The sequence below is a fragment of the Drosophila navojoa genome, chromosome 3 (genome assembly GCF_054131105.1).
Source record: "Drosophila navojoa isolate 15081-1374.11 chromosome 3, UAZ_NAV_1.0, whole genome shotgun sequence".
NCBI classification, from domain to species: domain Eukaryota; kingdom Metazoa; phylum Arthropoda; class Insecta; order Diptera; family Drosophilidae; genus Drosophila; species Drosophila navojoa.
This window is the reverse complement of record NC_142891.1, coordinates 8,732,875-8,752,012: the sequence shown is the minus strand read 5'-3', so window position 1 is coordinate 8,752,012 and position 19,138 is coordinate 8,732,875. Positions and strand designations below refer to the sequence as shown.

Here is a 19,138-nt window from a genome sequence, read left to right as displayed (position 1 = left end):
CGCTCTGCTTTGCCCCCTCACTCCTTCCTTTTCTCTGCCTCTGCACACAGTTTGCTGTCATGATTAGCCTTGAAATATATCTGGCACCTGCTGTCAGTTATTTTTCATATTTTACCCCATTTTTTTAACAGCATTTTCATATGCCAAAAGCGGGCCAAACAGAGGGGAATGGAAAAAAAACGACTTTTCGCTTTCTTCGCTTGACATTTACTCGGCTCGTTTGTTGGCTCATAGTATATATGCTATACGGCTACTGCTGTTAACAGCAGCAGCAGCAGCAACAGCAGCAGCAGCAGCAGCAGCAACAACAACAGCAGCAACTAGTTTAATCCAAAATGTAACCACATTTTCGTACTTTGTGCAACTTCATAAAAATGAAAATTTACAGCGTATATCCTTTATGCTCATATACTCATCTTCTCATCTGCTCATCTGCTTACCAAAAACTGCGATAAACGTTCAGCTCGCTTCCTTTTGCAGCAACTTTTCTGTCAGTGTGGGCGTGGCCAACTCACTACAAAAACTTTGTTGCATTCTTTGTGTGTGTGCGTGTGTGTGCAGAAGGGTTGGCCGTGAGAGCTCTCGCAAGGGTTTTGCCTGAATGTTGATTAGGTGTTGAGCGATTACGTGAAATGTTTACGTACCTGCTGCAGCTGCAGGTGATGAGAGCGTACTTATTTAAGGCACTAGCTGCAGCTACAGCTGCTTATAAGATATAAAGTGAGGAGCGCAACTTTAAGCCAAGTCACAGAGAAACTTTTCAAGTCTATATGGCTGCTCATCTGTGTGGGGCACGCTTAGATCTATAATACAATTTTCGACTCATTAAGAAATTAATTGTAAAAAAATGTTTAGAAAAAAGAGAAGAAGCAGCAACAACAACTGTTGCTCGCTGTAGCAAAAAAGAAAAAAATGAAGAAGCAGGAAAATAATTACATGGAACAAAATAAGGTGGAAATTACATTTTCCAAATGTGGAAGAAAAGCAGTCAAGCAGCTCTCAGAAAAGAGCGGATAGGGAGAGAGCGAAACATAGAGAGAGAAAGAGATAGGGAGTGAGAGGGGAAAACTCTCAACTACACGTATTACATGGAAGTTTAAATATCTTTTGTTAATACGTGTTGCCGTCTGCAGATATTTATACGAAAGAGGGGGAGATTATACAGAGACAAACATGTCTTGTCTAAGGAAGAGTAGGAGGTCGAGGAGATGCTCGGAAGTAGTTGAATGCATTTAACGAAAAGTTGGAGAGCAGTAATGTAGAGAGTGGGATATCATATAAGCACATCTCATGGCCCGCTGCAAGTCGAGAAGAGCAGAGCAGCTATGCGACTGAAAGTGAAGCCGGCTGCACCTTTATTCAAGGGACGGCGTCAGGCTTTGGCTCTGCTTCACCAGAAGGGGGTAGGTGGTAGGGGGTAGGAAAGCTGATACGCTCGGTAGCATGGGGTTGGACTTACGACACATGTTATGTCTCCGATGCTGTCTGCTCGCGGGTTTCGCCTGCATAAAGTCATTAAGTGGGGGAAATGAAAATAAATTTGCACTTGGTAAATAAATCTTTTTGATTTCGCTGTTGCTGTAGCTGCTGATGCTGCTTCTTCGCTTTCCCTTTCCCGTTCCCGTTTTATTTATTTATTTATTTTGTTTGTCAGGGAAAAACAGTGGAAAATTCTTTAATTAAATTTGTATGAACAGCGCGAAGTCAAGTCAGATAACGTACGCGGCAACAGCAAAAGTGAAAAATGTCACCCGTAAAGTGTGTCAGCACTGGATTCTTTTTATTTTATTTTATTTTATTATTTTTGTTTGTTTTTTTTTCTCACTTTTTTTTCATATGAAATTATATATACTGCTTTTTTATTTCAATAAATAATTGTTTTCGTTTGGCATTTACTTACAAGGTGAAATTTTATTATAAAAAGAAATATATATATATATGCTTGCCATTTATTCATAAAAAACAGTATTAATTTAAAATAATAATAATAAAATAATATAATAATAATAATAATAATAATAGATAAATAAAATTGTATTTAATTCTGCAATAGTTTAAACATAATTTTTGTCTTTCTTACGAATTGAATTTTTAAATTCTCGGGCAGGCCTATGCTTGTAATACGATATTCGCAAAAACCTTGCCTACATTTTTGTTGCCTCAACTGCCGTCAGCCACCAGAATTCCAGAACAATAAAAATAAAATCATATAAATAAAAACCAGAAGGAAATGCAAAAGAATGTAAAACAAAATATGCTGTGGCTCCAACATTAATGTCGCGTCCAACTTTGTATGCTTCAGGTGGCAATGAATTTCTGGTGCGTGTCTTGATTGGAAATTGGAGCAGAAAAATTGTTTTACAAATTCACACGCACACACACACACACACACCCGCATATGGGTATGCAGCACAGTATATATACATATATTTATACACATATACAGCTATACATGTATGTTTACATTTATTGTTGTACTTTTTGTAGGTTAAAGTGAACGAATGCATTTGCAGAGTCGGTGGCATTCCTTGCATAATGACATTGACACATTACACAGTCGAGTCTGGAAGCTTGACATAGTTGTAGGCGCCATTTGGAGCTGCAGAAAAATAACATGCACTATATAGTAAACATGCATATATACAGTTTGTCTTAAATATTTGGTGTGTCTGTATGAATGTGTGTGTGTGTGTGGCACATCATTAGGTTAGTTGGCAAAAGACTTGGCTGGCAGACGCTCAAGCATTTTGGCTCAAGTGGGCGAAGACTCTGTGTTGCCTCATCAAGTCATTCCCATCTCTGTCTCGTTCTCTTTCTGGGTCACTATATCTAAGACTGTCTGCTTCTCTTTCGCTCTGCAGCTGCTTAAGTGCAGCAAGTCACTTGGTTTTTGGACACTATTTTACATTTGGCCTTTGACACGCTCTGAGCCGAATCCATTTTAATGAATGCCAAGTGCAGCTGGTCTTAGCTGCATTTTAGTTTGTTAATTATTGAATTTCATGAATTTGATTTATTTATGAGCATTTATATTGTACATTATTATTATACTGTGCTGTTCATTCGCAAAGGTGACCTTTGAAAGTGAATCATAAAATAAGCGAATGTATTTGATTTATTTTTTTCATTCATTTTTGTAATGTTTGCGACTTTAAAATTTGATTTAAGTAATACAAATTGAATAATTATTTCTCTTTTATATTGACTAATAAGACTAATATTTGCTTTAGTTTAATTTATTCTTAAGGCCTTTAAATTGAGGTTTAAAATGAGTTATATTATATTAGAATATAAAATGTTACCAGACATATTGTTACAGTAATAGAATTTTCTTTTAGAGCATTTCCCTTGTCTCTCTTGTGCTTCTTGTCTTTTTTGTCTTTCTTGCCGCCGCCTTCGTTGCCGTCGCGCTCTTCCCGACAATGACAATGTTTGTCGCAGAGTTTGCAATGCACTAATGCAGCCTTCGGGTTTTTTGATTTTGCACCGATTGCATGGCACGCACCGTCTACGCTGCCAGAGCATATAGTATTCAATACAGAGCCTGAGGTGAAGTAATGTAGGCAATAGAGTAAGTTATGTAATATATGTAATGAAATGCGCAGTTACCAGATATTTTGTGGCCGGGACTCAGACATCTATCCATTGTTGGGTTAGAGGAATCACCAGATTTCTTTCGTACTACCTTGCCCTCGTCCTCCTCATGAACGTACTTTAGAAAATGAACGGGAACTTTGCAATTCGCCAACTCATCGCACTTGAAACACCAGGCGTCGCCATTGACATCTGTAAGAAAAAATGCAAGGCTTAAATGTATGAAAATTATAAGCGGAATTCGTAGTCCGTTCACCGTCGATTTTGACATAATACCTAATAAGAAAACTGTTTGAAAACTCCAGAACAGTTTGCTTAGATTTTTACAATTATTCAACTTCAATTTGTAATTTAATATCTTGCTTTCGATTTAAGTTAAATTTGTTGCTTAAAGTCTTCATTTATATAAGACATTTTAGTGTATATTTTTGGGTTTCATTTCAACTAGACACTTGAAAACCTCTCAAGGGCAACAAATTGACAGTGTTATTAAAATATAATTGAAAATATTCATAATATTTCCGCTATGCTTCGAGTGTACTTTTCACTTTGTGAATACTCTAAATTACTACCACTCGCACTCGCACTCATACACGCACCCAAGGCAATAGAATTGTATGCCATAATTCTTTGGCCTGGCCGCAACTGTTAATTTATGGCCAAAAGGAAACACACCAAATAAGTTTCATTTGAGATTGCCGAAACCGCAAAATGTTCGCCTTCGCATATTGAAAATAAATGCGTAGAAATGTAAACTTGAGAGCTTAGCAAAAGTTAAATTTACTTATCATTAAACAATTGTGGCATTCGCATTACGAATCGAGACTCACTAAGCGAATCTTTACGCTTATTTACTTTCATTTCCAAGTATTTCAATAGGACAAACAACAACGGCATCAGCAACAGCAACAACAGCAACAACAGCAACAACAACAACAACAACAATGTGCAAACATTTGTGCTTCTAGGACCCGCACATAATTCATGCTTGAGGCAATTTGAATGTCCAATAATCAGAAATGCTTCAAGTTTTTGTGCTCGCACTTTGCCCTGACTTTTATTGACTTGGCTTGGCCGCTTTTTGATTTGATTATAAATTAAATAAGTGCCATGGCAGCGCACCCAACTGAACCACAAAAGTTTCCCGCAACCCGACTGCCTGGCTGGCTGGCTGCTGTCTGCCGGGCCCAACCTTCCGCCTCATTTGATTAAAGTTTTCAGAGTGTTTCACTCTCACTCTCTCTTACTCGCTCTCTATCTGCCTCTCTCTCTCTCACTCCCGCTGGAATTCAAATTCTAGTCCTTTCTCTTTGACTGTGGCACAATCAATAATTTATTGAGCTTGCCCCTGATCAGCGTAGCAAAACTTTCATTTATTTCCAGTCTCAATTTTTGGTCAGCACGCACACGTGGCGTATGCGTAATCTGTGTATAATCAATGCATTGAACTCGGTCTCGCTATCGCTGTCTCTTTTGCTCTTTTACTCAGTCACCATAAATATGCCATTCACATGTTTTTGCATATTCTTTATACATGGCTCTATATTTTTATACCCTGTCTGCAACAGATAGTAGGAGGTGTGGCAGGCCCTATGGTTCATATTCTTGTGCCAACTAATGTGTTTAGATGGTTTAGTTGTTTTGTTTTTATACAAATAAAAACAGTATCAGGTGTAGACAATACTAAGACTAAGGCTGAAATGAATCAAATGGAAATTAATAGCTAAAGCCACTATATTTGTATGAATTTCATTACATAAGATTATACAAAATTGCTAGGCAGATTGTTACAATCATAGCGTCTTCTTCTTTAAGAGCATTTCCTCTCTGCCCACCCTCTGCACAACCACAGTAATCATGGCAAATTCCGCAATGGAAAACCATACCTCTTAGTTCAGTTGTTTTCTCACCGATTGAATGACACAAGCCATCGTTGCTACCAGAGCATACAGTTTTCGTTAATGTACCTAAAATACCATACAGAGTAGCCATAGAATATATACGAAACAGATGCGCACTTACCCGAAATCTTGTAACCGGGTTTCAGGCATCGGTCCAAGTTCTCGTTGGCAGCGTCACCTTCTACTTTCTTTACTACCTTGCCAACATCGCGACTGTCATGGTATCTAACAAAGTTTGGGTCAACTTTGCAGCGTTTCAAATTGTAGCAAGGAAAACAAAAGGCTTCTCCATTTACATCTGTCAAATGTAGTTTGTAGTCATTCGAGATCATAGAACTATACGCATTATTGGCTCTGTTTCTTCACTATGGTAACTTACTGGGAACCAAATAAACAAGCACAAAACTTAAATATATACCAGTTAATACTCCACCCATCATTTAATTTTTAAAAAATATCCAATAAAAAAAAGTCTATTTAACTCAACAATTTGTAATATTAATTCTTCTAAAAATTTGGAAACAGCTTGCTTAGACTTATCAAGATTTCGATTTTATCATCGCTCTGCTAACTGCGCAGTAAGCAGCGACTGCGCTGCATAATGGCCAATATTATGTGAATTTATTTTTTATTCTTAATGGAGTCTGTTACATGCGTTTTCACAAAACCCTTATACCCTGATTTCCCATTTTCAATGGGTTCATGGTAAAATTATATCCCTTCTTAATATGTTAATAAATTCTTAGGGCTAAAAACCCTAACAACTTTTGTTAAAGCTAAAATGTATCAAAAATATAAATTATTAAATAAAATTTCATTTATATGAAATGCGTATTATATAAATATTTCCTGCTCTGTTTTAGACATATAGAATATGTATATCAAAATTCGAATTCTTTGTATCTGTTCTTGTTTAGTGAATAATTAATCCTTTGATCTACGTGTCGTGGCAAAAATTACATTTTTATTCGCCCTTTTATTTTTTTATATATTTTTTTAAGTTTATTTGTATCAGCATTGATACTGCTTAGCGTGGCTTAACAAGGTTTAAGATTCTTAGTTTAATATGGATTTAATTTGCCTGCACTGTGTGGCAGTGTGTGTGAGAGAGAGAGGGAGAGCCAAAGGGAGTGCGGGAGAGCGAGTTCGTCTGGCTTCAACCCACTCGAGATGCTGTGCGTCCAGCCATTTGTCTGCCTGCCAGTCCTTGTGGCTCATCTCGGCAAGACGCTTATTAGTTGCCTTTGAGTATTAGTGTCAGCTCCAATGCTGTGGCATTTATGTCCACACAGCTGAAGCCATAAGCAATGCTCGCACTACGCTTCTCCCCCCTGCCCCCTGTCCCAAACGCCCTCTCGAATTTACGCCTGTCAGCTGCAGCGCTTGTCCCTTGCATATTTTATGAAAATTGCATGCTAGAGAGGCCGAAAAATTGCAATGAACAAAATCAGTCAACACTCACAGACCAGACACACACACACACACATACACACGCATCGTCAGTTTGTTGATAAATTGAATTTGATGAAGTTTTGGGTGTTCGCTTCTCTGTTTTGTTATGCGAATTTTTAAAGTCGAACACGTTTCGTTGGCTGGTTCGCAATGCTCAATCCCATTTATTATGATTTGACATGCATAATACAGTTTTGGACCTGTTTATAAATATTGAAATAGACGTCAATAACATTGTCCCACACAATCGGGTTAGCCCAGCCCGACCGAGTGCGCTGTGCGTGTCGCACCCAAAAATCTGTTAATAATGATGCCAAACATACATATGTATGCATGTATGTGTGTGGATGCTGTAGAAGAGGAAGCAGCACGAAGCGAAAAGCTGACGCATTTGTGCGTGTGAAATATGTTTTGTCAACTTATTAAATATGCTCAATCTTTCGTCGTTTCTTTCTTTCCGCCTCTTCCCTTTTGTTGATGGGCTCGAGGACGTGCTGTGGCATTTGAATGTCAATGCGAATGGCACGAAGAAAAGGTTTAGCTCGTGATGCGGTGACTGAGTTGATGGTTAAATTATAAGGTGTGGCTGCCAGCACAGCGCAAACTGAAAATAAAGTGTGCAAATTTAGTGTCGGGTGAACTGCAATAAATTACAGCGTAATCATGTTGTTTATAAAGCAATTTCTATTTGCATTTCCGGACTTGAACAACAACTGGAATTAGTAGTCAATTTTAAAAACTTTTACCTCTGCACTATTAACGATCCCAATAAAAACGTAAAACAGTGTTTAATCGAATTGACTGTCTTACTGATTGCCATACATACGTTCAGGTGCATCGCGCGCATTGCGTATACGCACAGCTATCCGCTTAATGTATTCACGATGCGTTCGACTGTAAATATTTGGCAATTAACAATGCAGTGCTTAATTGGCATTAATTTAAATATAATTTGCTTAACATGCATTCCTCAATGCCAAATTAACACACACACACACACACGCACATACTCTCCAAATCGTATTGCGTATACGCTCCGTGGCGCACACTCGAATGACATTTACCTGACCAGGTTTTTGGGGTCAATCGCTCGGCCAGAGTGTGCTTATTATCAATTGCCGAGCGAGACGAAATGACACGAAGCAGCGAAGTCGCATAAAAGATATGCTGTTGAAATGTACTTGGAGTACGGGCTTAGGGGAGGGTCTGTGCTCTCTGTCCTCTGAGCACTTATTTTTATGTGGCTGAAAACAAAAAGATATTTTATCTATGCCAGGCGACAGCAGCCGCCTGTCAACCCACTGGCTGTCTCTCTATTTGCCCCAATGTATTTACAGGTAAGAGAGCTAACAGGTAAAAAGCATTGAAATGTGCCCGTGTTTTGTTTGCGAACAATCTGCTTTTTATTTTGAGCGTCTCGTTGGCGCCAACGAACCAAGCAGCGCTCGCTTTTAATGGACTAGACAACAACAATAACAACAGCAGCAACAACTGCGTTGGCGACAACAAACAGGCGCCATTCGCTACCCCTTTGCCATTCCTGTTGGCTTTCAGTTGCCCCCAGCTCAGTTAGCCCCAGTCCCACTGCGATGCGTGTGTCTAGCATTTTTGACTACATGCTCACTCGATGTGCTGCAGCTATCAGCTGTCTGGCTGCGAGTGTGAGTGGGTGTGTGTGTCTGTGTGCTTGTATAATTATGCCATTAAATTTGTGCATCGAGTTCATAACTTTTATTAGCTGTGACATCTAGAAAATCTTTCATAACAGCAATTTGAAATTTATGCGTATATTTTGAAAAACAATTTTCATATTAGACAAGCCAAAGTTAAACAATTTGAGAACTATTTTAATTGGATGTTAATCAAATGAACAAATAAACTTGAATTGTTTATTAAGCAATCAAATGTTAGTATACACTAAACCCATTGAAAATAAGGATATATTGGCACAAGGGTTTGGTCAAAATGGTTGTATACATACAGTTTACATACATCTATTCTTGATCAGCTTGATAAAGGGAGTTCAACTAGCACATTTAAATAATTAATATTATGTAGAATAAGTAAGAAAGCAAATAATTAAAATTTTACTTCGATTTTATTTTTATTTAAATTAATTTCCGCTTTTTAAAATAAATGTAGAATTCAATTAATATTAGTTGTTGCTATGCTATACAAGAAAATATAATATAATTAAAAAAGCGACCACTATTCATATATCAATCATTTCTATAGAACACTTTGCAACATCAAAGCTGGCCTTGACTGGATCTTGAAAATTTTGAAGCCATATGGGTATCCATACTCTGAACAAATCGTCAGTACACAATTACAGCTTCGAGCAGTAGGAGCTGTAAAACACATTCCAAATTTCTAAAAAAAAATTTAAAAATACAAAAAAAATTTAAAAAATTAAAAACTGAAAAAAAAAAAATGAAAAAAACGAGCTGCAGAAACATATTTTAGCATAAGTAAAAAGTGAACGTGTTTATATTTGATATATAAAAAAAAAAAAAAAAAAAAAAAATAAATAAATAAAATACAAAAATACAAAAAGTGCTCATTGGCAATTTCTCATATGTAAGTGTGCAAAATATAATCAAAATTTGAATTTGATAAATCATTTCATTTTTATTCGAAAGGAACGGCAACCCATGGGAAATGCTGCTTGAAACACACTGTACACACCGTCTCTTTCACTACAATACGGGACTCAGCCGTACTACACGAACACTACACTACACTACACTGTATACTACTACACTACTACTACTATACTGCACTCACTCTTGCCCACACCATCGATGAACACTTAGCTATACATTGGCGAAAAGGTTACTGTGAGTACATTCGTGACTCTCGATTGGTTCATATTTTCTAACTATTTCCTCACCTCCCGCAGCATATTTTCCGATTGATTGATTCCGAGTGATTGATAAGACAGCTGTGAAAAACTATGGGAAACTAAACACACACATACACTTGTATATAATTGGTATTTTCGCAAATTAAATTTTTTTTACACTTCAATATCTGTTTTATTTTCAAGGGAATGCACGGGATGAATTAGATGCAAATATAGCTATATTCAATATAATAAATAAACAATTTAACAAAAGTCAAATCAATATACATAAAACATGAAAATTAGAGAAAGTAAAGTGAAATATATATATAACTATTAAAACTAAAACTTTGCTCGTTTCTTTTGATTAATTGATTTATCAATGCTATGTTAAGAGAATTAACGCTTTAGCATCAATTCTCAGTTATACGTCTCTGTATTACATTTAGCCATAGATTAATAAGCTGTCAGGCTGTTAAAGCTAATGCCTGACCGATAACTGGCTATAACTGTCCGCAAGTTCTCGAAGGCTTAAGAGCGGGGTCATTAGCAAAAACAACACTTACACACACACACACCCGTTCACACACAGTGGCACGCCACACACCACGCACACGCACACACACACACACAATCATGTATTCGCAGTCCGCGTCAACATAATTGATGAGTTTTGCTTGTAGGCAACCTTCAAGCCAAAACCGAATATATCCTAGATGTGTCCTGCGGTTGATACACATGCACACGTAGCAAATGTGTGTGTGTGTGTGTGTGCGGGTGTGTTTGGGGTTGTAGGTAAATTGGCTTATTTTGTCGACAGTTTAAGCCCGCTGGGTATTTATTGAAATTTACTCGCTGTAGCGAAACACTTAAGTTGGCATTAGAAGGCCCTCGAGTAGTAGTCAAGGCATTTGATAAATGATTTCTAGGGTCAGCGTGTCGCCATCGAATGAACTTTTATACGTTTATATAAATATAAGTATATGTATATGTATATGTATAAGTATTTTATAATGAAAGAAAAATGATAAAGGTAAAAGCCAACAGAATGTTGATGGAATTCGTAGCTGGGCACGCCACACTGAATGCAGGCATGGCATCTGCGACACGGGGCAGCCGCTTGTTCACCTCGCAGTTGTTGATCATCGCGCGTTTCATGCTGTCGCCGGCAAAGGATCTGAGCAGCCAAGCTGCGTCCAGGCCGCACAGCATGGCGCTGCGTGTGTAGTAGCAGTCGAGCACATCGTTGAAGGCTCTACAGACCTTGGTCGCATTGCGCTTCTCATACCAATCGGCTGGGCCCTCGCACTCGATCATGTCGTTGCGCAGCTCCTTGAGGCAGTTGTGGGCCTCGTTGAGGCGCGCCTGGCGCTTTCGGTTGACTCCGTCGCAGACCTCCGACTTGTAGTAGCTCAGGCCCTCAGCCAGCTTGCCATAGATGTTGTCCTCGGCAACGATGCAATTGCTTGTGGCGCTGCTTATGTGGTCCAGCACATCGGATATCTCTTCGCAGGACTCGACGAGCATCGGCTGCGCCAGCAGCAGGACAATGCGCTCCGGACTAATCACGTAGAGCCGTGCCAGCTGCATAACCAGCGGATTATCGTCGCACAGGTGAGCTTTCTTGCCAACGCTAGACTCCTTGCCCCTCAACTGATAGCCGGGCGGGCATGTGGCTGCGCTCTTGTCCCTCAGCTGATACCCAGGCGGACACACACCCGATTCGCCCTTACCTGGGTTTGCCTTGCTTGTGGATGTCTCTGAGCCTGTGGCTGGCGGAGTGGCAGCTTTGTCTGAGCCAGCGGACGGCGGCACATTTATAGCAGCGCCATGTCGGCTGCTGTGCGGCTCGAAACCATAGCGATGAAAGTACCACGGAAACCATATCGCCCGCGTCGGCTGCAGTGGTGCCAGCACGAGCAGCACCAGCGGCAGGAGTTGCCATGCGATTAGCATTGTCCAGATGCATATATATACATGTGTATTTATAGAAATATGACTTATTGCAGGACTTTTTTTTTGTTAGGGATTTCTCAGGGTGAACTTTGTTTTACAAACTTGTTTATTTGAGCTTTCACTGTGAGTCTACATAAAAATGTCAGGGGAATATTCCGTGAAGGCCAGAGTAACTGTTAAATTAAAATCGCTTCAAATACAAATATCAAATGTAGAGAATTATGCAGAAAGAATTATTACAAATTATGTGTTCTTTAAAAAGAAATTTGACGAAGATTTTCACAAATTCAACAAGCCCTACAAAAAAAAATAAATAAATAAATAAATAAAAAATTATTAATTTAAAAAAAAAAAAATGCCCAATAATATTTATAATAATAATAGTTGTAATGCTACATAGGCTAAAAAATTAATTACAATATGCATATAATATATTTTAAAAATTATTTGATACTTCTATAATATTTAATTAACATATAACATATAATTATTTTTAATTAAACAATTGAAATTTATTTATAAAAATTATTTTTAATAATTTACATTTATATACTTATAATATAATAATACAAATATAAATAATAATATTGTATAATACCTTAATGGTATGACAATGGTTTTTCTTAAAATATATGCCACAAAAAGGGGCGTGGCAGAGCCTGAAGCTGATTTGAGTTGATTAAGTCCCTTCTGTCAGGATAAAACTCTACAAATCTAAGCAAACTTATCAGTTAATATCTTAAATTATAATTTAATGAATAAAATTTCAGTTTTTACTTTTGCTTTTTATTTTTTTCTTATATTGTATTTCATTCAAATTTAAGGATGGCCGAATACCATACGTTGGTTTTTATTTTCATATATTTAAGTCTTGTAATTCTTTATTTAGCTCCCAGTAAGCCTTCATAATGCCGAAATAAGTAAAATCAGATATAATGATTAGTAATTAATTAAAAATTTAATTCTACAGAAGTAGATGGCAAAGCATGGTGTTTCAAATGCGAAATTATGGCAAAGTGTAAAGTTAAAAAACATTTTTTACAGTTCTCCAAGAACGTTGATGAGGGCAAGATAGTTGAAAAGACAGTAAACGATCCTGCTGACCGGAACATGGATAGATGCCTAAGAGCAGGTTACAAAATAAATGGTAACTGCGCACTTCATTCATAGCATTATATAATTTATTACAAACTATGCACCACACTATTTAAGGCACTATTTCGGATACCATATGCTCTGCTGGCGAAGATAGCATGTGCCACGCAATCGCGGAACGCACCAGAGATCCGCTACAAATCGGTATGCACTGTGCATCGTGCATGATCTTGTGCAGCTGTCCACGCGGAGGCGTCCTGCTCAGCGGCAGCCACAACAACGAAAATCCTCTAAAAGAAGACGCCATAATTATAGCTATATGTCTAGCATCACTTTACATGCTGATCTGATGGAGTTCTAAGCAACAATTTAAAAGCTATTAACATTTTCCAATTCGGTTCTACAGGGGCTTATTTAACCCTGTCTATGTGTGGCTCTTAAATAAAAGTTCTCATTGTAATTTATAATTTTTGAAGCGATTTACATTGTTTTTATTTTATATTTAAAGCGAAGTAATTAACTAAAACAACGTCGCATAATAATCGAAAATCGAAATATTTTAAAAGTAGTTCAGACGGTGTTCAGTGTATAAACTTAATCATACCCGAATGTAGCCTTGCTTGCTTCAACAGCCTCGTCCTTATAAGTTGCAGCTGAACATAAAATCGTGCAATTTATAAGCTGCAAGAAGCTTTCAGTGGACAATGTTGCTCCTACTTTAAAAGTAAAATTTAAATTAAAAACAAAAAAGGTAAGCAATATTCATTGGACTTGGCTCACGGTTACATTTCGAATGCAAATCCAGAACGAACAGGCATAATCCTTTGCGAAATTATTGCAGAAATTGTGCGGGCAAGTGTTCCACTTGGAAGAGATGTAAAAAACGAAGAAGAGGCGAACACACAAATGAAATCGCATTTTATGCTGTCCATAAGGCGACCTTATCGTGGCCTCAGCTGCTGCTGCTGCTGCTGCTGCTGCTGCTGCTGCTGCTGCTTTTGCTGCCTTTATCATTGCTCGCACCTTGGCGCACTTTTTGTGAATTGTCAAGGATATGGCGAGTGAATTTTATTAGCACTCATAAGTTGTAAAGTGTATTATGGCAAAGGAGCAAGGACAAAGCGACAGGCGGAACACCAGACTGACTGACTAACTGACTGACTGAGTGACTAGCTGTAGATTTTTGTGCGTCCCCTCGGTTCATGTTAAACAGATTTTTATTGCAGTTTTTTATTTGCATTTCTTGTACTGGGATCCCGATACTTTTTCCTTTACAACGAATTTACTTTGTCACATTTTTTTCATATATACATATATACTTATATATATATACGTATTTTTTGATTATTATTTAACATTTCGTTTCATTTTGTCGCTGTAGGAAATGAAATATTTTTGCATATAAAAAACATTTGACTTTTGACTTCCTGCTGTGACAATGCTCCTCGCGCTGTTTATGTCCCAGCCTCTCCACTTGCCTCTGTCTCATCTGCTGTCTCATCTTTTTTTTATTTCTTGTGCTCTGCTCATATCCGCCACGTAATAAAATAACAAGGTAAATATGCAAAAGAGCAGAAATTTAAACAGCTCATGAATAAGAGAGATCAGTCTGTAAAAGCAAAAGTCAGAGACAGCGAGAATGTGAGAAAGAGAGGGAGAGAGGGGAATAAGCGCTTGGTCAGGTTATCGTAATCAACACATCATGAATCCGAATTTATATGGAATTTTATTTCTTCATTAATGAATTTCTTATCATTAATCTTTAACAGCTTGTAATTTTCATCCTCATGTCAGTGCCCATAACAATTACACGAATTGACCCAGACAACGCTACATGTGAGCTGAGGGATAGAAAGAGAGAGAGAGAGAGAGAGAGAGAGAGAGAGAGAGAGAGAGAGAGACAGAGAGAGAGAGAGAGAGAGACAGAGAGAGAGAGAGAGAGAGTGTGTGGGAGTGGCAGAACCTGGCAAATTATGCCATTAGGTTGCCTTGTTGAAATTTGTTCAATGAACTGTGTTAAATTTGTTGACTAATTGCGAATGTCCTGTGCGCTGCGCCTAGCTGGCCTGGCGCGCCAGGATCCCAATGCCGCTGTTGCTGCTGCTTTTGTATTATGGCAAAAACTGACACGAGTCCGATATAAAAATTAATTGGATTTTTATGCGGCGAACGATGACAATTACTTAAAGCGAATGGAGTGAACGCTGCTGCACTCCATATTAAAGTAACAACAGCATCAGAATAGATAAGGACCGAAACATAATGAACCAAGTAAGTGTACAGAGAGCGCAAAGAAGAGAGAGGGAGCGACGAAGAAGAGGACAAAGAGGTGAACCCATCACTACACCTGATCACATGCCATATACATACAAATACATATGTAATATATACATATGTATATATAGAGCTGTCAGTTCAATTGAGTACATTTTAAGTGCATAAACTGAATGTTTTACAAGCATAATTTAATGCAATTAATTGAACATTAATAATGCACCGACAAAATGCACAGTCGACTGCAGCAGCGGCAGAAGCAGAAACAAACGATCCGCATAATTTATGAAAAACAAGAACTCTGATGAAATTTGATTAAAAATAATGTACATATACCCATACATATATTATATATTATCATATATATATGTACATATTTTAATATTGTTATAAATATTTGGATGGCTGGCTGTGAGCATAATTAAAATGTCAAACATGGCAGAAATCATGTTCTCGGCGCTGGCTCGGCTTGTTAATACTGCGTACTGGGCGAGAGTTCTTATCGAATGCTAAAATTTTAATTGCATTTTCATTAAAATCAATAAAATGCAAAACTTGCGCGGAATATACTCGCCCACTCTCTCTCTCTCTCTCTCTCTCTCTCTCTCTCCATCTCTCTATCTCTATCAGGAAGTGCACTTCATGCAACCGGCGCCCAAAAATGGCACTTCATTGCGCAAAGAACTTTTACAGTCGGCCAGGTGCGAGTGCTTCAAAATGGAAAACTAATGAAAATGCTAGTAACTGCCGAGGCTGTAAAGGGCAATCGTAGGGCACTGTGGGTGCAGTGCCCAGTGCAAATGGAAATTAGATTGCCCCGACGCCAGTTTGCTGGACAAAACTTGATACAAGTTGTTACCTTGCCTCTTTTTTACTTGCGTTTGTTGTATTATTATACCCTGTACTCATCAAAAATGATTAAACTGTGACAAAGCTGAATATGTACTAGAGAGAGCCGAAGAGCGTTTCACTTGGTATATCGATAACAATCGATTACAATGTAGGTCGAGTATATTAAATGGGATAAGGGGAAATAGGTCTTAAAAAGCCCATTGCTGTCTATGTCCTAGATAGACTATATAACTTGAATTAAAGTGATGAAAACCGATAAAACAAAACTATTTTTGTTATTTTTTGAACATTTTTTTTTATGAAATATTCCAGCAATATATTTTACTAGAAAAATGTTCATTTTTTCATTTTTCAAGTGGATATTTATCATTATACCAATGATTGGATTTATATGAAAATAAAAATTATATAATTATAGGTGTATAGGGTATTTGCTTGGCGCTTATTTGCGAGCTAATTGCTGCATTGTGAAATGAGGCAAGTGGAGCACCAGGCAGAGGCGGAACTTCAATTGCTAGCGTAACTAGTTCAAGTTGCTTACAGTAATTATAAATTTACCTAAGGAATTACGCAAGCTCGTTGAGTGCAGTTGAAGGAGTTCACAGGTGCCGTCACAGAACTTTCCCCGGGCAGACGCAAAGCGGCGGCGGCTGTAGAGGCAACTAGCCAGTCAAGCTGTTTGCTTAAATTAAATTCTTATGTATGTTATTTTTTAATTTATTACCACTTCCTCCACCATTTTATTTTGCGCGTTTGGTCCATTAACAATCGTACATTTGCATATAATCTATTTCGATCAGGACACATCTAAATAGATACTTGAAATCCTTACAAATCAAAGTAAACTGTAGAAAAATATTTAGAAGGGAAATTAAATTAACAATTTTTGACTTAATTCTCATTGTAGCTTGCAATGTAATATTAATATGTAATATTAAAATAATAGATCTATATGTAAAGTGGAATGAGTGGCGAGGTCGAGCGGTGTGACATCCTAGTTACACAATAGCAACAGGAGGGCAACTCGATTTAAAGAACAAATCACCGTTAAATTTTAATGTATAAAATCGCACGATCAGGACAATGTGAACTTCAAAATATCTACTTGAAGTCTTTACAAATCTAAGTAAACTGTTTATATATAAATTAGAAATTGAATTTCAGACTTTTAAACTCATGCTCAGATGTTTTCTCATTTGGTATTACTAAAAATTTAATGATGGCTGGACTGCGGTTTTCAATTTGTACTTTCATATATTTGAACCTGACGGTTCATAATTTAGCTCCCAGTAAGTCACAACAAAGAATAAATAATGCAAATGGCTACAAATTCAATTTCACAGATGTAAATGGAGAAGCAGCCGCATGCATTAATTGCAACGGTTTGACAAATTGCAAAGCTTCTCCAGGCTCTCTAGTGCTCGCAGATAATGACGATAAGGCTGACGCAAAATCGGATGTACGTCTAGGCCCACAAAATAAAATAGTTGGTAACTGCGCATTTCGTTTCCATAATCGAAATTTTTAAATTTTCTTGTATGCATTTATATTTTAGGTTCTTTAACAGGTTCGATTGCAGCCGCAACATCTAGGCCGGAACACATATCGGCACATTGGTCTGCGTGCAGGGTATTATGCAGCTGCGCGGGAACTGTAACTGTTCTAAGAGAAACCGCTATAGTTGTAGCAACATGTGTAACATCTTTTTACTTTATGGTATAACACATTTTAATCAGCAATTTATGGATGATGAGCATTTACAATTGAGTATGCTCTCAGTAAGTTGAGGTGCTTAGCTGACAACTAGAAATATACATACATATATATAGTTCAAAAGGTGCTCAATAAATTTTATATGTAAATATGTTTCTTTTAAATGATCGCTAATACGTGCGTGTGTATGTATGTGTGCCCAAAAGAAGTGCAGAAAGAGTATCAGATTGGAGGGCTCGGGGTATCTCCAAGTCGAGCAGTCTCGGCTAGAGTCTTCTTAATCGATTTTTATTAATTTATTTTATCCTGTTGGTTCATTAAAAAGCATACATTTGGATATAATCCATTTCGTTTAATGTATAAATGCACTGGGAACTTCTAAGTCTCTACTTGAATTCCTTACAAAGTAAAGTAAACTGTTTAAAAATGTTTATAAAATAAATTTAAGTCCAAATTTTTTGACTCATTCTCAGATGTTTTTTTTCTCATTTGGTATTGTTGAAATTTGAATAATGGCTGGACTTCTAATTTCGTTTTTCCCTTTTATATATTTGAGCCTGGCGTTATCTCATTTACACAGTAAGACAGCGAAAAAAAAAAATTTTCGCCTCAAATGACTACAAATTTAATTTTACAGATGAAATTAGGGATCCAATATGTATAGAGTGCCCATATTTGCAGAAATGTGACGCTGCCGCAGAAACTCTAACGTTCGCAGATATTGATGATGTGGCACTTGTAGTTAACAAAAGAGTATATGATGGACCTAACCCAAAATTGGATGTTTGTCTTGGCCGACAAAAAAAAATAGTTGGTAACCGCGCATTTCTTACGCATAGTCGATCTTTTTATACTCATTCACGAAAGTTAAATGAGTATATTGGTTTTGTGCATTGTCCGTCTTGCTGTCCGTCCGCCAGTCCGTCTGTCCGTATGCACGCAGCTTATTTCGGCGCTATTGAAGCTAGAGACCTGAAATTTGGAACACATACTCGTGCATATCTCCGATTTATAAAGTGTGGCAAATCGGTCCTGAAGATATAGCGACTTTTCAAATTCTGCTATATTTTGGACACTTTTGATGCTAGAGACCTCGGTAAATACATATACTCGGGCTGACCTCCCAAGACCAAAAGAGCTTTGTTGGATACATGTCCGCCAATAGGGGGCGTGGCAAACTGCATTTTATTTCTCCTAAAGTATAAGAGCTAGAGGCTTTGAATTTGGATAGTTAAGTTAGTGGTAACCTCATCTATCGCCCCGTAGGGGCGTGGCAAATCGAGAAAAACTTGGCTACTAAATTGCTGACGGGGTGTGAATGAGTATTCCGCAGTCGATAACGCCCGACTGCAGCATTCAGACTTGTTTTGCTTTATCGTATGCATTTATATTTTAGGTACCTTACAAGGTACTGTATGCAGAGTTGATTCAGGCGGTACCTGTCACACGATTGCAT

General features: G+C 37.6%; 3 protein-coding genes and 1 long non-coding RNA gene across 4 annotated transcripts; 2 read left to right on the top strand and 2 right to left on the bottom strand.

Moving 5' to 3' along the window:
* Positions 1-3,252: 3,252 nt before the first annotated feature.
* On the bottom strand, positions 3,253-3,895 carry LOC108658498 (uncharacterized). The gene is made up of 2 exons (XM_018111164.3): positions 3,610-3,895; positions 3,253-3,544 (listed from the first exon to the last, which is right to left on the bottom strand). Exons 1-2 carry the CDS (start codon positions 3,863-3,865, stop codon positions 3,279-3,281), a joined length of 522 nt encoding a protein of 173 aa, XP_017966653.1. The 5' UTR covers positions 3,866-3,895; the 3' UTR covers positions 3,253-3,278.
* Positions 3,896-9,254: 5,359 nt separating this feature from the next.
* On the top strand, positions 9,255-9,970 carry LOC149091686 (uncharacterized). Its single transcript, XR_016196343.1, has 3 exons — positions 9,255-9,527; positions 9,590-9,787; positions 9,850-9,970. It is a non-coding gene; the product is annotated as an uncharacterized LOC149091686 (long non-coding RNA).
* An 808-nt stretch (positions 9,971-10,778) lies between these two features.
* LOC115564438 (uncharacterized) lies at positions 10,779-11,856 on the bottom strand. Its single transcript, XM_030388746.2, has one exon. It carries the CDS (start codon positions 11,746-11,748, stop codon positions 10,801-10,803), a length of 948 nt encoding a protein of 315 aa, XP_030244606.1. The 5' UTR covers positions 11,749-11,856; the 3' UTR covers positions 10,779-10,800.
* Positions 11,857-12,521: 665 nt separating this feature from the next.
* LOC149091685 (uncharacterized) lies at positions 12,522-13,270 on the top strand. Its single transcript, XM_089258535.1, has 3 exons — positions 12,522-12,643; positions 12,719-12,895; positions 12,961-13,270. The coding sequence occupies exons 1-3, from the start codon at positions 12,574-12,576 to the stop codon at positions 13,191-13,193; spliced, it is 480 nt and encodes a 159-aa protein (XP_089114661.1). The 5' UTR covers positions 12,522-12,573; the 3' UTR covers positions 13,194-13,270.
* Positions 13,271-19,138: the final 5,868 nt, after the last annotated feature.

Coding starts and splice junctions, on each gene's coding strand:
- LOC108658498 (XM_018111164.3), bottom strand. CDS start 3,865: ATGTCAAAATCGACGGTGAACGGACTACGAATTCCGCTTATAATTTTC. Junction 3,545..3,609: donor TCCCGGCCACAAAATATCTG/GTAACTGCGCAT, acceptor ACTTCACCTCAG/GCTCTGTATTGAATACTATA.
- LOC115564438 (XM_030388746.2), bottom strand. CDS start 11,748: ATGCTAATCGCATGGCAACTCCTGCCGCTGGTGCTGCTCGTGCTGGCA.
- LOC149091685 (XM_089258535.1), top strand. CDS start 12,574: ATGGCCGAATACCATACGTTGGTTTTTATTTTCATATATTTAAGTCTT. Junction 12,644..12,718: donor AATTCTTTATTTAGCTCCCA/GTAAGCCTTCAT, acceptor TTAATTCTACAG/AAGTAGATGGCAAAGCATGG. Junction 12,896..12,960: donor AGCAGGTTACAAAATAAATG/GTAACTGCGCAC, acceptor ACACTATTTAAG/GCACTATTTCGGATACCATA.